Source organism: Lasiodiplodia theobromae (assembly GCF_012971845.1).
Source record: "Lasiodiplodia theobromae strain AM2As chromosome Unknown scaffold_24, whole genome shotgun sequence".
Taxonomy (NCBI): domain Eukaryota; kingdom Fungi; phylum Ascomycota; class Dothideomycetes; order Botryosphaeriales; family Botryosphaeriaceae; genus Lasiodiplodia; species Lasiodiplodia theobromae.
The window spans coordinates 574,405-588,244 of NW_023336449.1; the positions used below are offsets into that span (position 1 = coordinate 574,405).

The 13,840-nt window shown below is 58.3% G+C and overlaps 6 protein-coding genes across 6 annotated transcripts; 2 read left to right on the forward strand and 4 right to left on the reverse strand.

Annotated features, from left to right (window-relative positions):
• Positions 1-19: 19 nt before the first annotated feature.
• Positions 20-955, reverse strand: LTHEOB_7931 (GTP-binding protein rho4; the record flags this gene model as incomplete). Its single annotated transcript, XM_035517352.1, has 3 exons — positions 20-355; positions 414-617; positions 671-955. The coding sequence occupies 3 exons, from the start codon at positions 953-955 to the stop codon at positions 20-22; spliced, it is 825 nt and encodes a 274-aa protein (XP_035370950.1).
• An 883-nt stretch (positions 956-1,838) lies between these two features.
• On the forward strand, positions 1,839-3,775 carry LTHEOB_7932 (Phosphatidic acid phosphatase type 2/haloperoxidase; the record flags this gene model as incomplete). The annotated part of the gene is made up of 5 exons (XM_035517353.1): positions 1,839-1,896; positions 1,953-2,169; positions 2,260-3,030; positions 3,085-3,656; positions 3,708-3,775. 5 exons carry the CDS (start codon positions 1,839-1,841, stop codon positions 3,773-3,775), a joined length of 1,686 nt encoding a protein of 561 aa, XP_035370951.1.
• Positions 3,776-4,689: 914 nt separating this feature from the next.
• LTHEOB_7933 (ATP-dependent metalloprotease) lies at positions 4,690-5,103 on the reverse strand (the record flags this gene model as incomplete). The annotated part of the gene is made up of 1 exon (XM_035517354.1): positions 4,690-5,103. One exon carries the CDS (start codon positions 5,101-5,103, stop codon positions 4,690-4,692), a length of 414 nt encoding a protein of 137 aa, XP_035370952.1.
• Positions 5,104-5,608: 505 nt separating this feature from the next.
• On the forward strand, positions 5,609-5,975 carry LTHEOB_7934 (Mitotic-spindle organizing protein; the record flags this gene model as incomplete). Its single annotated transcript, XM_035517355.1, has 3 exons — positions 5,609-5,686; positions 5,739-5,816; positions 5,898-5,975. The coding sequence occupies 3 exons, from the start codon at positions 5,609-5,611 to the stop codon at positions 5,973-5,975; spliced, it is 234 nt and encodes a 77-aa protein (XP_035370953.1).
• A 1,038-nt stretch (positions 5,976-7,013) lies between these two features.
• On the reverse strand, positions 7,014-8,093 carry LTHEOB_7935 (uncharacterized protein; the record flags this gene model as incomplete). The annotated part of the gene is made up of 1 exon (XM_035517356.1): positions 7,014-8,093. The coding sequence occupies one exon, from the start codon at positions 8,091-8,093 to the stop codon at positions 7,014-7,016; it is 1,080 nt and encodes a 359-aa protein (XP_035370954.1).
• A 1,005-nt stretch (positions 8,094-9,098) lies between these two features.
• On the reverse strand, positions 9,099-13,311 carry LTHEOB_7936 (ATP synthase subunit mitochondrial; the record flags this gene model as incomplete). The annotated part of the gene is made up of 5 exons (XM_035517357.1): positions 9,099-11,363; positions 11,766-12,463; positions 12,522-12,686; positions 12,739-13,027; positions 13,081-13,311. The coding sequence occupies 5 exons, from the start codon at positions 13,309-13,311 to the stop codon at positions 9,099-9,101; spliced, it is 3,648 nt and encodes a 1,215-aa protein (XP_035370955.1).
• Positions 13,312-13,840: the final 529 nt, after the last annotated feature.

The following is a 13,840-nucleotide window of genomic DNA, read 5'->3' on the forward strand; positions in this document are numbered from 1 at the left end:
AAGGGCTTGCGTATCAAATTTAGAGGATCTTGCACCTGCTCTTCTTCGGTTTCCGGTAGGTAGGCTGGGTGGAGTTGTTGGCGCCTTCTCTGCTGGCGGGCTTCCACTCGTCGCCGACGGCCATGGTGACGGCGGCGTCGAAGATGTCGTCAACACCATCCATTTCCTTACTGCTGCACTCCATGTAGGTCGCATTCATCTTCTTGGCAACGGCGCGGCCCTGGTCCGGGGTTACGGGAGTCAGGCCTTGGGTCTTGAGCAGCTCGATGCAGGTTCTCTTGTGGCGGAGATCGGACTTGAGGCCCAGGAGGATGATGGGAGTTGTGGGACAAAAGTGGAGAACCTCGGGGTACCACTGCGTTTGGCGATCAGTCCATGTGCGCTAGCGAGCTGCATAGGTGGCCGGTTCTTACCTTGTCCATGACATTCTCGAGCGAGTTGGGGCAGTCGATGGCGAAGCAGACGAAGAGCAGGTCGGTCTCGGGGTATGATAGCGGGCGCAGACGGTCGTACTCCTCCTGGCCGGCCGTGTCCCACAGGGCCAGCTCCACCATCTTGCCGGTGGGCGGATGGGGAGTGTGGGTGATGTAGTTCTCGAAGACGGTGGGCACATATTTCTGATGGAGTTAGCGGGCGGACTGTGGGCGCGGGCGCGCACACGCGAACTCACCTCGGGGAAGTAGCCCTGGCTGTAGCTGATCAGGAGACAGGTCTTGCCGCAGCCGCCATCACCAACAACGACCAGCTTCTTGGACCATGCTGGAGGCTCGGTGACATTGGTGCCGATGGAGCCGCCGCCGCTGCGGGCGGACAGGTTGGAGCCGACGGTGCCGTTGCTATTCCGATGGCTCTGGGCGCGGTTGGGGCGACGCGGGGCGGAAACGGGGGCGGCGGGCAGCTTCTCCGAGTTCTTGCGACGGAGGTAGTCGTAGTTCTGGGTGGCCTGGACCGCCATGGTGGTGGTTGATGGTGCAGGCAGGCCGGTTGCGGACAAAGTGGAGGTGGCGGCGCTTTGGTGCGTGAGTAGCGCGGCGAGGGTTGGGGTCGACGTCTGCGGGCGCTGGGGCGGTATGAATATGGACAGCGAAGAGTTAATAACGGAGCACGCGCGTGGTGGAGATTGTTGATGGTGGGAGGGATGTCTCAGCGGCGCGGTCGAATGGGCGATGCGCAGCTATGTAGGGCGGGTGGGCCTGGCAGACCGGGCAGGCCTGGCGTTAGGGCGTGGTGTTGACCTTGGCGTCGGCCCAGCAACACTCGCGTCCGCCTTGCCCGCAGCCTGCACGCTGCACACAAGCCGCAGAGCCCCCACACCGCACCGGCCGATGACGCGCCCTTGACAGGCCGCCGCAACCGTCGCGGCGCGCAGCCAGGCGCTGAGGCAGGCGGCGAGCATTCGTGCCCAGCAGCGTGCCCAGCAGCGTGGAGAGGCGTCCGTGCTGGCGAATACGTCACGGCTCGACACCGCTCCCATGGGGCCATGCGATGCGCAGTAGGGGATGCGCCCCTGCAGGGCCGGCACTGGCAGCGGCCATGCGCCCCTGAATCGATCGCAGCACAGGCTGCGCGAGGAGGCTGGACGCGGTGGGCTCGAGGCCGCCGGCCAGCACATCGGCGAATCGGCAGGCGTGCGCGCGCGCGCTGAGCCCCCCCACACCGCCCGGACATGACGCGGGAGATCGCTCGACACCTCAATCTCGACGTCCGCCCAAAAGTCACTCGCCCTCGCTGCCCCACCCCGTCCACGCCTGACCTATATGTCCAGCCCTGCGCATGGCGCAGTCGAGAGCCGGCCGACCTCCCTCACGCGCGCTAGGGCTGCCTCCCCGACCGCGGCCATGGCCACCCGCGAAGAGCCGCCCCGTTATGACGCCGGCAACCGGACCCTCGACCATTGTGCGCTTGCGAGCCCGTTGCTGCCTTGGAACGCCCGCCGCGCTGACTCGATCCAGATCAATCCAAGCTGCCCTCGTGGCGCTACCGCCTGCGCTGCGCGCTGATTCCTGTCGTGCGCTGGGAGACGCCCTATCTGGCCTACATGCAAGATGCCCTGCGCACGCCCGCCCTGGACTCCTACTTTGCCTTTACGGCTAACCTGGGGACCCACACCTTCTTCATGATCATGCTCCCCATCCTCTTCTGGTGTGGCTACACCAACCTTGGAAAAGCGTAGGTCCACGTGCGCAACCGCTCTGGTTTTGTCTCTTTCCCTTTTCTGCCCAACAAGTTCCCGCCGCTGACAGCACCCTCGTCTGGAAGAATGGTCCACGTTCTAGCCTCAGGTGTTTTCTGGAGTGGCTTCGTCAAGGATATGCTCTGCCTTCCGCGCCCGCTCTCCCCGCCGCTGCAACGCATTACCATGTCCGGTTCCGCGGCCCTGGAGTACGGTTTCCCCTCCACCCACTCGACCAATGCCGTCTCCGTGGCCGTGTATGCCATTCACATGCTGCGTTCGAGTGGAGAGACGTCCGACTCCACTGCTCACGCGGCCATGCAGGCCGCGCTTTACTTCTATGCTGCCTCGATTGTGTTTGGCCGCCTTTACTGCGGCATGCATGGCTTCCTTGATGTCATTATAGGCACCCTCTTGGGAGCCCTGCTTGCCGCCGTGGAAATCCTCTTTGGCAATTCCTTTGATCACTGGGTTTGCCAGGACAGCTTCTCCGCCCCGCTGATCGTCACACTCGTGATTCTTGTTCTCGTCCGCATCCACCCGGAGCCTGCAGATGACTGCCCGTGTTTTGACGACAGTGTGTGCTTCGCCGGCGTCGTCATTGGTTGCGAGATCGGAGTGTGGCATTTCTCAAAGACTCGTTTTGCTTACGATGACCCGGTTCCCGGAACCGTCGCGTTCAGTCTGCACCAATTAGGGTGGCTCAAGGCCGTTCTCCGCATTGTCCTTGGCGTCTTCATCATCTTCGCCTGGAGAGCAACCATGAAACCGCTATTGCTAAGATTTCTCCCGCCTCTGTTCAGGATTCTGGAGCGTCTCAGGATGAATCTCCCGCGCAAATTCTTCCTGCAGGCATCGTGAGTTTCATCTTCCCATAAACATTGTGGACGTAGCATACTGACGTCTCGAAGTCAATACTCGAGCATTGCTAACTTACGCGACGACGACCATGTCATTCCCTCTGCATCTGAGATCCCTGCTAAGCTGAACTATCTCCGCCATCCTCGCAAGCGCACCGTCTCCATCGGTCCCCAGTCCATGGCCGATGCCTACGAGACTCTTGCATATCGCCATCAGCGAAGGCGAGAGAGTCTCAATTCTCAAGAAGGCGAGCGTCCCAAGAGTCCGCTGAGGGCCAAAGACGAGAGCTATCTCGTAGCCGAACCTAAAGATGCTGCTACATCCACCTCGTCAAGCACACTCGGTACTCCTGCTGGTGCCAACCTTCTGCCGCCAACGCCAATTTCCTCTCGAGTGCATTCCTATGAGCAGATGATGGGCGCTGGAAGCCCACCTGAAACTGCTGCTACAAGCCCTATCACCCCTGCCGAAAGTGATCCCGGTTTGGGATCTCCGCCGGATCAGTTGTTGGACATGATGCAGGAGGTGGAGGAGAATGAGGACAGGGAGATCTTTTCAAAGCTAGAGAGGCCGCGAGTGCGGTATGATGTTGAGGTCGTGACGAAGCTCATTGTTTATTCCGGTGAGGCGTCTTTTATTACCGGGTTGAATTCCTCCACTGACAGTACCCCAGGAATCGCATGGCTCGCGGTTGAAGGCAACCCACTACTTTTCGAGTATTGTGGACTCGGAATGAGATAGCGTGAGTGATGCCCACACAAGGTAGTCCGGGGTAAAACAACCCGGTTGGTGGATGTAAATGGCTGTATAGGAAGAGGAAAAGCAAACTTGGAGATACCAGTAGATGAGGAGTGAACGGTTTTTGTAAAAGAGATACCTCAGAATGCGGCTTCATGGATAGAGCTTTCTGTCCAGATAATTAGGTGGTGGCTGTTCTCAATCAACGCGGATTGGATAACCTCCTTTAAACGGCGCAAGGACGCCGAATTCACTTATTTTCACCATTTGGCACAATCTAGCCAATTGAAAGCTCTCGTGCACAGGGAGAAGTTCGTAGTTCGTACAGCTCAACACCCAGAAAAACGCTCAACCCATTGCATCTACTTCCAAGCGGTAAGCAAGTAGGATGCAATATTTCTTTAATCCCAAGCGGTTCTCATAGTGATATTGAGAATCATCACATCCCTAGCTGTGAATGCAGTAAAATCCAGAACGGAGCATCCAGTGGCCGGCGAACGATGCTAAATCGTTATGTTGGCAGCGGTACTGAATATCGGTATTTTAACATGGGCTTGATATAAACAGCATCAGACGTGTGGTTGGCAGTTCCGTGGGAAGTGGAAGTCGCAGATCTCGGGGATTATCCCGTCTTGAGTCGGAGCAATGGGGATAATAAGGTCGATTTCCCCCATCCCATACGTGGACTGATCAATCAACGGAATGATTCAAATGATGACTGAATCGGAAAAGAGAAAAATAAAGATTTCGAATTCAAATAAAACAATTGGCAGGAATAATCACGACGTTAGACATGGTGCTACAATATTCTCTATTTCAGACAAGCAGCATATCGTGAATGTTGTTTGATATCATGGCATCATAATAATACAAGTGCGGTCATAAAAGCGGGAAACATCCTAATCCACACGGCCAAATCATTTCGCGTCACCTGGGGCGTCGCCAGCGCCCTCGCCGGGCGCAGCCAGCCGGCTGAAGTCCTCCTTGTGCTGGGCGAGCTTGGTGTCCCTGGAGTGGCCGTGGCCGCCGGGGGCGTGGCGCGTCTGGTCGAAGTCCAGGCGCTTGGACTCAATGCTGGCCGGCAGTGCGTCGCCCGTGCCCGTCGTCACCTCGCCCGTCATGCCGGCATCACGGAAGCTGCGCGCAGCGTCGAGCGCGCCGCCCGCCGAGGCCTGGTCCGGCCGGCTGCCGAGCGGGTTGGCCGTGGGCGCGGCGTCGCGGAGCTGGTCTGGAGCCGGGACCGAGGGGATCGTGTTCTGAATGCCGGCATCGCCGGGGATCTTGGTGCCCTTGGCGGCCATGTCAGAGAGGTTACCGCCGGTGTGAGACATGATGAATTGTGTCGTGGTGCGAGAGGATAAATTCAAGTGATGGGCTCGAAGTGTTGAGTTTGTGGAAGCTTCGAGGAGCGAGGACTGGAGGATGGAGGAAACATAGAACTATGGGACGCAAGGGAAGCAAGCCATTTGTACTCTGTCGTCCGATGGACTTGCAGCTACGAAGTGATGTCATTCATAGCTCAATCGTCTGGTTGTGACGACGGCGGGGGAAAAGCGATAGATGGTTGATGTCATGATGAGGCTAGATCGCGACTAGCTATGGTGTTTGCGCCGCCTGCCTACCCGGCGGCCGGCTCAATCCCGGGATCTCCGACGCTGATTGCACCCTTCTCCACCCGTCGCCGTCGCGACCAGACGCGTCTCCCCTCGCTCGCAACCCAAGTGAACGCTAGCTGGTCAACTTTCGCAACAGCCAGACTCTACAACCCGCCCCTCCCGGCAAGCAGACGTGACACACCTCCAGTCCCTTCCGTCTACTCTAGTATATCCTTTCAAAATGCCGCCGCAAGAGGTCGACAAGCGCCAGGCCGCCCGTGAAGTCATCGACATCCTGCATGAAATTGCAACACTCCTCGTATGGCCGCTCCGCTCATGATTCCCACCTACAATGCTGACTCGCCTCTCAGAACACCAACCTCAACCGCACTCAGCTCTCCTTCTGCGTCTCGCTGATCGAGAATGGCGTCAATCCCGAAGCTCTCGCCGTACGCTCAGCCCTCACCCCAGCATCTTTACTTTTAGGTGGAAGGGACCTGTGCTGACATCAAATGCCCCGTCATTCGTAGAATGTCATCAGGGACCTTCGCGAGCAGTATCCTGAACCGCTTGAGCCGGAGCTTGGCGATGAGGAAGGCGATGCTTGAGCATTTCGCCCAACCCCTACAGTCCATGATGGGAGGACTTCGTTTGTTTATTTGTGATACCCAAAGTTGGCCCAGAGTAGATCTCACCAAATGACGTTTAGAACAAAATATGGTTGAGGCTCGAAGATAACACGTGGGGAGGAAGGCATGCAGACTTTGTGTGAATAGCCCTCTTCGGGTTGAATTGCGATAGCGCGGCCAAGTTGGCAACGGAAATAGTGCGGCGGTTTGTCGGTACAGAGGTGGAGGCCAAGATTGAGGGCAAGAGATGCAATCTCGCACCCAAGGGCTTTCTAAAGGTAACGGAGGGGAGAAGCACTACTTGCACGATGCAAAGGCGACCTTTATCATGCTTACTTGAAAAGCGCCGCAGAGGATGGCAATCAGACAATATATAATAGTTCCTAAATCTCTGCTTGCAAGTCATCACATTTCTACATTTCATCACAGGGAAATGGACGCTTACGTCGGTACATGATCTTGTCCAATTTTGGGGAGGCACCAACACCCCGGAAGAGCTTCTCAAGCCTGGCTGAGAGCGAAAAGACAATGAATGCATTAATAGGAAACAAGTACGGAGCATAAACCCTTTTTCCACGGCCCTCGATACGCCACTCGGTGCCGTGCTATCGCTTTTGAATATGCCCATCGCATCCTTTCACCAAGTAAAGACCGATGCCATGCGAACTTGTTCCCAGAGCGAATTGATTACAACAGGTGAAGAGCAAAACCGAACAACGGAAGACAAACGAAAAAGTGTCGGGATAACTCCTCGAACGCTGGTATCATTACTTACCCACCCATTCCATGCCTTTTTTAAACTCCTGCCGAGAAATCGGAAACGATGAGAACGCCTGTGTAAGGAACAAAAATTTGAAGGAAAGGGATGGCCTGTTCTCTCCCGAAATTGCCGTTAAATGGTTGAGAGTCTCTGTTGCTTCAAGAGGCTCTCCAACTGACGTCGGAGAATCAGGGTGTGATGTGATGGTGCACAGACCCTCAGCTCCAACGCTGATGAAGCATGTGATAGAAAAGAGATTAGAGCCACCAGCCGGTGAAGCTCAAAAACGTATCCATGGCAAGTTTGATGTCGGAACCGCGCAGTTGGCCGCATCCTTTCTTTTCCCATAGGTCCTTGGTGATGCCCTCCAAAGCTACCTTAGCCTCCAAGGCTGCGGACTTGGGCCCATCGCACGCAAGAACCTCGACCTTTCCGAACTTGAGCTTTTCGCTCAAATCAATGGCGAAGGTGGCGTAGCCGTAGGCACCTTTGTCGGTGTTTTCAACAAGGTAGCCATCCGGGCCGTAGATCATTGGCTTCGCGAACATGGAGCCACGGACGCTCACGCGGAGCAGGCGCAGCGCGTTGGCCGACGCGTCGTCCAGAGAGGAGATCCAGGAGACGAACGAGTCATAAAAGTCTCGATACTCCAGCTTGATCAGCCAGGTGTTGGAGCTGTAGTAGAGCTCGAGCGTCTCGGACCGGATGAGCCGGCAGATGGCGGCGAGCGGATGCTGCTTCCTGTCCTTGAAGATGGACAGGCAGTAGATGAGCGGCTGTCGATTGGTGATGTAGGGGATGTGCTGGTAGATCATGCGGCGGATTTCGGGCGGCAGCGTCAGGAGGGTTGGGCCGCCCGAAGCGTCAGTCAGGCTGGGGGTGCTGCTTCCAAAGTGGTCGTCGGCGATGGTCCCAGACTCAGTGCAGATCGCGTGACCGGGGGCTGCCAACGCCTGCAGGCGGTGGTGGGCGGGAGCGGCGTGGAAAGCTTCGAGGGAAAGCAGAGGTTGGGACAGCAAGGGCAGGTTAGTCCTCATGGGATGCTGGTCCTGGGCAGAGCGCGAGTCCGTCTCGGCGGGAATGGGTGGGTCGACCGAGACGCTGCTCATGGGCGGCACGACATAGTCGCTCTTGAGGTTGAGCGACGACAGCGGACCTTGGGCGGGCCGCTCGTCCTGGAGGTGGCCGGCGTCGGCAGCAGGCTGGTGGTGGTGACTGCATGCTCGTCGCTCGGCGCAATCGCGTGACGGGGACGAGGGTGCACTCTTGTCAGGCTGCGGCCAGGCGAAGGCGACGCCCGGCTCTATGGATCGGCGTCGCTGGATGTTGCTGGACATGTCTTGGGCTGGGCTGGTGACAGGCGGCGAGCGGCGAGAGAAAGATGCAAACGGGGGGGCCTGGGGGGCCGCGTGGAATGCGATGAGTAGGAATACCGTCGTTTCAGGTGGACGAGCACGGTGATGCGTTGTCGCAGCGAGGGCGCAGCCAAAAGGGCGATAAGCATCTGCTCGCACCGCGCTCCTGGCCGGGCGTAAGGCTGAACAGCGTTTTTTGACTGGAAGGGTGGTCGACAGCAAGACCCCTAAAACACAGGGTTGTGCAGCCACAGCTGCGAGCGAAGCTGCGCCTGCCGCCTGCCGCCACCGCCCAAGCCCGTCAACCAGCGGACGGCGCAGGCGAGCAGCATGAATGACAATCCCCCGCCTTGGCCGCTCCAAATTGAGATGCGCGCTCGTGAGCCACCAAGCCGTCTCCATGGCCCAGCCCCTCCCATCCCAGCCTGACGCATGTTTGTTTGATTGCGCTTTGCCCGTCCCGCCGCTGGCGATCTCCGTATAATTAGAAACACTGCCATACGACGACTCAGCTGCTCTCCTCCCAGAGCTCAAAGTGCTTGCAACATTCGGCCCCGCCAAACTTCAGTTGACCATGGCATGTGAAAGTCGGCGCGATCGCCGCCCAGAGCAAACCAGCCTCTCTTGGCAAATCACCGTTCCACACGTCGCACTGGGCACGCATCTGTATTCAATGGGCTTTGAGCCGTTTATCATTCCTTAAAAGCAAAGTACATACAGTGCACGACACGTCGGCCGCGTCGCACTGTTCAGCAGGCTGTTAGCAGAGGGCGCACTAGGCGCCAGACGGCCCGCTGGAGCTGCCAAAAGGCCTGGCCGTCTTTTTTGAATCACGACCCCACATCCACCGTCGTGTACCACATGAATTCCGGCTGATGACTGTGTTAGTCTCAAAACGTGACGCGAACGCCTTATTAGTCGCCAAGATAACCACTAACACGAAATGAACCCGGCCGAAAGAGGAAGAAGAAAGTGAGCTGCACCATCCTAGTGGACTGCTCCAGACGGCCGCCTGCCCCAAGGAGAGCTGGGCGAGTTGCTCTTGTTGCTGTTGCTCCACGGGTGGCCCTGGGGCACATTGCCCGACGTCTTGCGGGGACGGGACCCGCTGTTGCTGTTCTCACGCGGCGCCATGTTCCGTTTCTTGTTGTTGTAGCCAGACGGCTTGCGGCCCTGGTTGCGGCGCCGGGCCATGATCCTGGTCTTTACCGCGTCCGAAGCAGGCATGTGGATCGTGATGATGATTCCCTGCGCGTTCTGTTCGCATTCCGCAATCGGACTGAAGGTCGGGTCGATACTGAAGGCGTCCGTCGTCTTGTAGAACCGCGATCCAGGGCGAGTAGCGGGCGGTGCAACGGGAGCAAGGCCGGCATTCATATGCGGCTCCTTCGGAAGGCAGACAGTAGGCGCTGAAAACGCCTCCGGAACGCTCATCACCTCTTCGAAAGCCGACTTTGACACCGGGCTGGCATTATAGCCGGACGCGAACATGACCAGCGCTGGCTTGGACGGCAGTGAGACGGTGGCTCCAGCGCGAGGGCCCGTGTGGTCGTAGGGTGCCTTGCTTGCAGGCGCGACCGCAAGCGAAGTGGCTGGCTTTGGAGGTGAAGGCGCTGGTGCTGAAGCACGGCCGAGAAGACCATTGATGCGCTCCTGCCAACCGGGCTGTTGGATGATTGGCTGTGAGCCAAGACGAGAGAATCCGGGCCTCGCAGGCATGATGACTGGGGACGACGAGTGAGACGCCGCCGGAGGTAGCTTGACCTTGATCTTCTGCGGTAGCTTCACAATCGGGTGTAACGCGTCTCCAGTGAAAACAGGATGACTTGAAGTCTCGGGCGGCGGCGGAGAGTCGCCATTGAGTATCAGCTGTGAAACTGTCGCCTGAACTGCATCGAAGGCGTCTTGAGTGCGTGGGAAGAAGCGCGAGGAGCGATTGCCTGAAGTACCAGTCGAACCAGGTGAGGATTGAACTTTCTCGGAGCCAATCGGGCGAAGTGTGGACGGCTCGTCGCCAACAGAGGATTTGTAAGGCTCGCCGAAAGGAATAGGCGTTGAGCGCGACGATTGTTCGGAGTGGCTTGTGTGAGGCGCTTGCTCATCGGGCTTCGAGACGTTGTTAGGGTGAAGGTGGACGGTGCTCTTGGTCTCTAAGACGCGGCGACGATCCAGAGAGCCCTCGATGGCGGTCTGTTTGAACGTCTCGTTGAAGGCGGGCAATGGCTTTCCACGGTTAGCCTGGTAGTTTTCTTCGCGCCTGCGCGCAAGCTTTGCGTCGGACTCCGCAATCGAGCTGGCGCTCCAGGCCGAGACATCGAAAGCTGGACGAGGTGCTGACTTGGGAGGCCCGATCGGGCCAGGAGCAACTGCGGCGGACGCCATTGCTGCCGGGGGGTGTGCGAAGGAATCCTGTGAGCGCAGGTCGGGTTGTGAAGCAAAGGTAGAAGAAGAAGAAGAAGAAGAAGGTTGCTCGGCGGAGGGAGGGTGTGTGAAGCGTGGAGGTGAGGTAGGCAATTTAGTCGTGGCCGCGGGCGGCGCGATCGGCCCCGGCGCCGCAGCTGGCGGTGGCTGCTGTGTATGGCCAAACGTGCCGTTACCGATGCCTCTTTCTTGATTCGGCGGGCCCCACACGTTGCGGCTACGCAACGGTGCCCACGGCGTGCCAGAAGCCACAGACGGCTTCCAGGCAGGCACTTTTTGCTCCAATTGCGGTGCCGCCTCATCTGGCGTGCTCACGCCGTCCGGCTGTGCCTTTGTGGTTTCTGCTGCTGGAGCAGCAGGCGACTTCGCCGGTGAAACTGCCTTACGCTCCGGTGACTTCACTTCCCGCCGCGATTGCTCTGAGGGCCTCAAGTGCTCGCCCGTCCTCTTCACAGAATGCGGCTGGTGGACCTTCATCATGCCATATTGCGCCACCTCACCTTCCGCTGTGGGTATAGGCGGCTTTGGAGGTGACTGAATAGTAGTCGGCTTCTGCTGGGCTTGCGGCGGTTCGCTGCCAGCCGTTGGCGACTTCGGTTTATCGGCCTTAGATGGGGGCGGACCTAATGCTTCCAGCTTCAGCCGCAGGCGCTCCTTCCGTGCTGCTTCCTCTTTCTCCTCTTCTTCTCGACGCTTTTGCTTCTCCGCCCTGGCTCGCTCGATTTTTTCCCGCATCATCTGCTCCTGGATTTTGACTTGTTCTTGGTAGGCAGCCATCGGGTTGGCACCGCCATTGACAGCATCGGGCGAAGCCGGGGAACCTGCTACTGGCTGTGGCGATTCTGGCTGAACATGCGCTGCTACAGGAGAAGAGTGCTGTGTTAAGGAACCTTGGTGTGAGGTCGCAGGCGAAAGTCCCCGTTCGCCAACCCCGCTACGTTGGAAGCCACCTCTTGCCGGCATTGGCGGAGCCATGTCAGTCGTAGAATGGGAACTACGTCGGTCACGAACCATGGGTGGTACATCTCGAGTAAAGGACATTCTCCTACCACTCCCACCACTAACATTCGACGAAGTACGGCGGCGAGCCCAAGGCTCTTCGGGTACGCTAGATCTTGAAGTTTGAAAGGCTGCGGAAGGTTCTGCAGGCCCTGGCTGGGATGGCCGCTGAAGGACAGACGGCTGGCGAATTGAAGAGTCTTGACGCGAAGGGCCTCGGCGAGTGTCTCTCACGGGCTCATATCGGCCGGATTGAGAATTGAACAACTCCCTGGGCCCCCGGTCATCCCGCCATGATCTGTTGAAGTCGTCGGCCGCGATCTCCTTGGCCGGCGAAGGGGCCGGAGGAAGAGCATCAAAGCCATGGGGATCTTTCTGCGAGAAGCGAGGAACCGGGGGGTGCTCGGGCTGAGGATTAATAACGACAGGTGAAACCCTCTCGACAGGCGGAAGCGGAGCCCAAGGAGATTTGGCAGGGGCAGGCGCTGGGGATTTCGATACTAAGGTCGGCTTTCCGCTGTCCGTCTGGCCCTTAGATAGCAGTCCTCCTTGCCTGATTCCACCTGCAGCAGAATGCGCACCGGGCTTCAGAATTGTCTTGGTCCCTCCAGTCAGACTTGGACCCGTGGAACTGGGCCTGGATAGTGACGGGGTGGTGGGCTTCGATTCCTCTGCGGGTTTATCCTCCTTCTTTGCCTCCGGCTTCGGTTCCTCCAAGGGGGGCGTTGGTTCGGCCGGTTTGACTGTTGATTTGGTACCATCCATCCACTCCACAGTTTCCGGCGCCCAGTTGTCATCCTCGTCTTCATCAATATCGGCCCATTTTGACTCCTTTTGGTCTTCGTCTGCTTGTAATCTGGTAGCCATGTGGATGCCGAATTGTTGCTTTAGTTCTTCATCTGTGAATTGCTTTGGCGGAGGAGGTGGCGTTGCTGAACATTCCATTAATAATCATGCCTGGAAAAAGACCTGCGTTTGCGCACAACATACGTCTATTCTTATTCCAGACCATATTGGGGTCTGGCCCTGTTCCAGCTCCATTCAGCTTCGATAGGCTGGAGCGGCCAAGCGCACTTCCAACGCCACTACCAGACTTCGCGACAAGCCGCGGCTTCGCTGTAGGTTGAGCGGGAACTGATGTTTGACTTATAGGAGCTGTTTTCCTTGGAGTTAGCAGCGTCCACACGATTGCGCCGCACGAAAATACCTTTCTCCCCAACTTTGGCTGGCGTGGAAACCGCTGTCTTTGCAAGGAAGTGCTTCGTCACTGATACAGACTTGAAGGACGTGGGCTTCTTGACTGTTGATCTCGTGCCATCCTTTCCGGCCCGGCTTGTGTCCGTGTCCGACCCCCCACTCGTGTCAGCCGCGGATTGTGTACCGGAGGGGTCGTCCAAGGAGGGCAGCGGCGAAGCGGTACCATTGGCGGTAGGTTCCTTGGGGGTTTCTGAGACAGCATCAGTAGCGGGCTGCCTTTGCGATCCATCAGGAATAGGCTGTATTTGAGTCAGCGGAAGTCACTGCACAGGTCCCAGCCACCACAGCTTACCGAAGCCTTTGCCGCATCGCTCGGCTCGGAGGGATTTGTCGTGGGTGGAGGCGCACTGGAGGACGTAGCGTTTGTGGAAGAGGTCGCGGGTTGGTCTTGGTTGGAAGAGTTGGTGTCCGGAGCCGCGCCGGCGGACGATTCGTTGGTAGTTGTCGCATTAACGTCGATGGGCGAGGGGCCACCCATCGACTGTGCTTCGTTTACCACATCGTGGGTGATCTGCTCTGCCATAACAAGTCGCGAAACTGTATCGGCAGAAGATGCGCCGTCAGAACCGGTGTCTTTGTCTGCTGATGCGGGTGCTTGTGCTGGAGAGGTGATGGCGCTGCTAGCATGGGAGCCCTCGGCTGCCGGACCGGGACTGCATGCGCGGGCAGCAGAAGAGCGCGGCATATATACCTATGGTCAAATCTTGGGAGTCGCCACGGGTAATGAGTATGCGCTTCCGCAAGGCGTCGAATGCTTGGCGATGGAGCAAGCTCACGCCGGGGTGGAGCTGCCGTCGGAAAAACGACGCGGCGTGGAGTGATGCGCGGGCTGGAAGCGGCCTGGGGACAAGAGAGGAGGGGCTTCGGGTGGGTGAAGCCGGGGCGGAAGAGGGAGAGCGGAGGCGTCGTGGCCTTAGATGCGCCGGGTTCGGAGGGCGAAGTGGTCGTTGAAGGGGAGGTCGCAGCTGGAGGCGTACAGTAGCCGGACGGATTGCGGCAGGGCACTCGCCGCCAAGCGCGTCAGCCCGCCTTCGCAACCAGCCTTACACGGG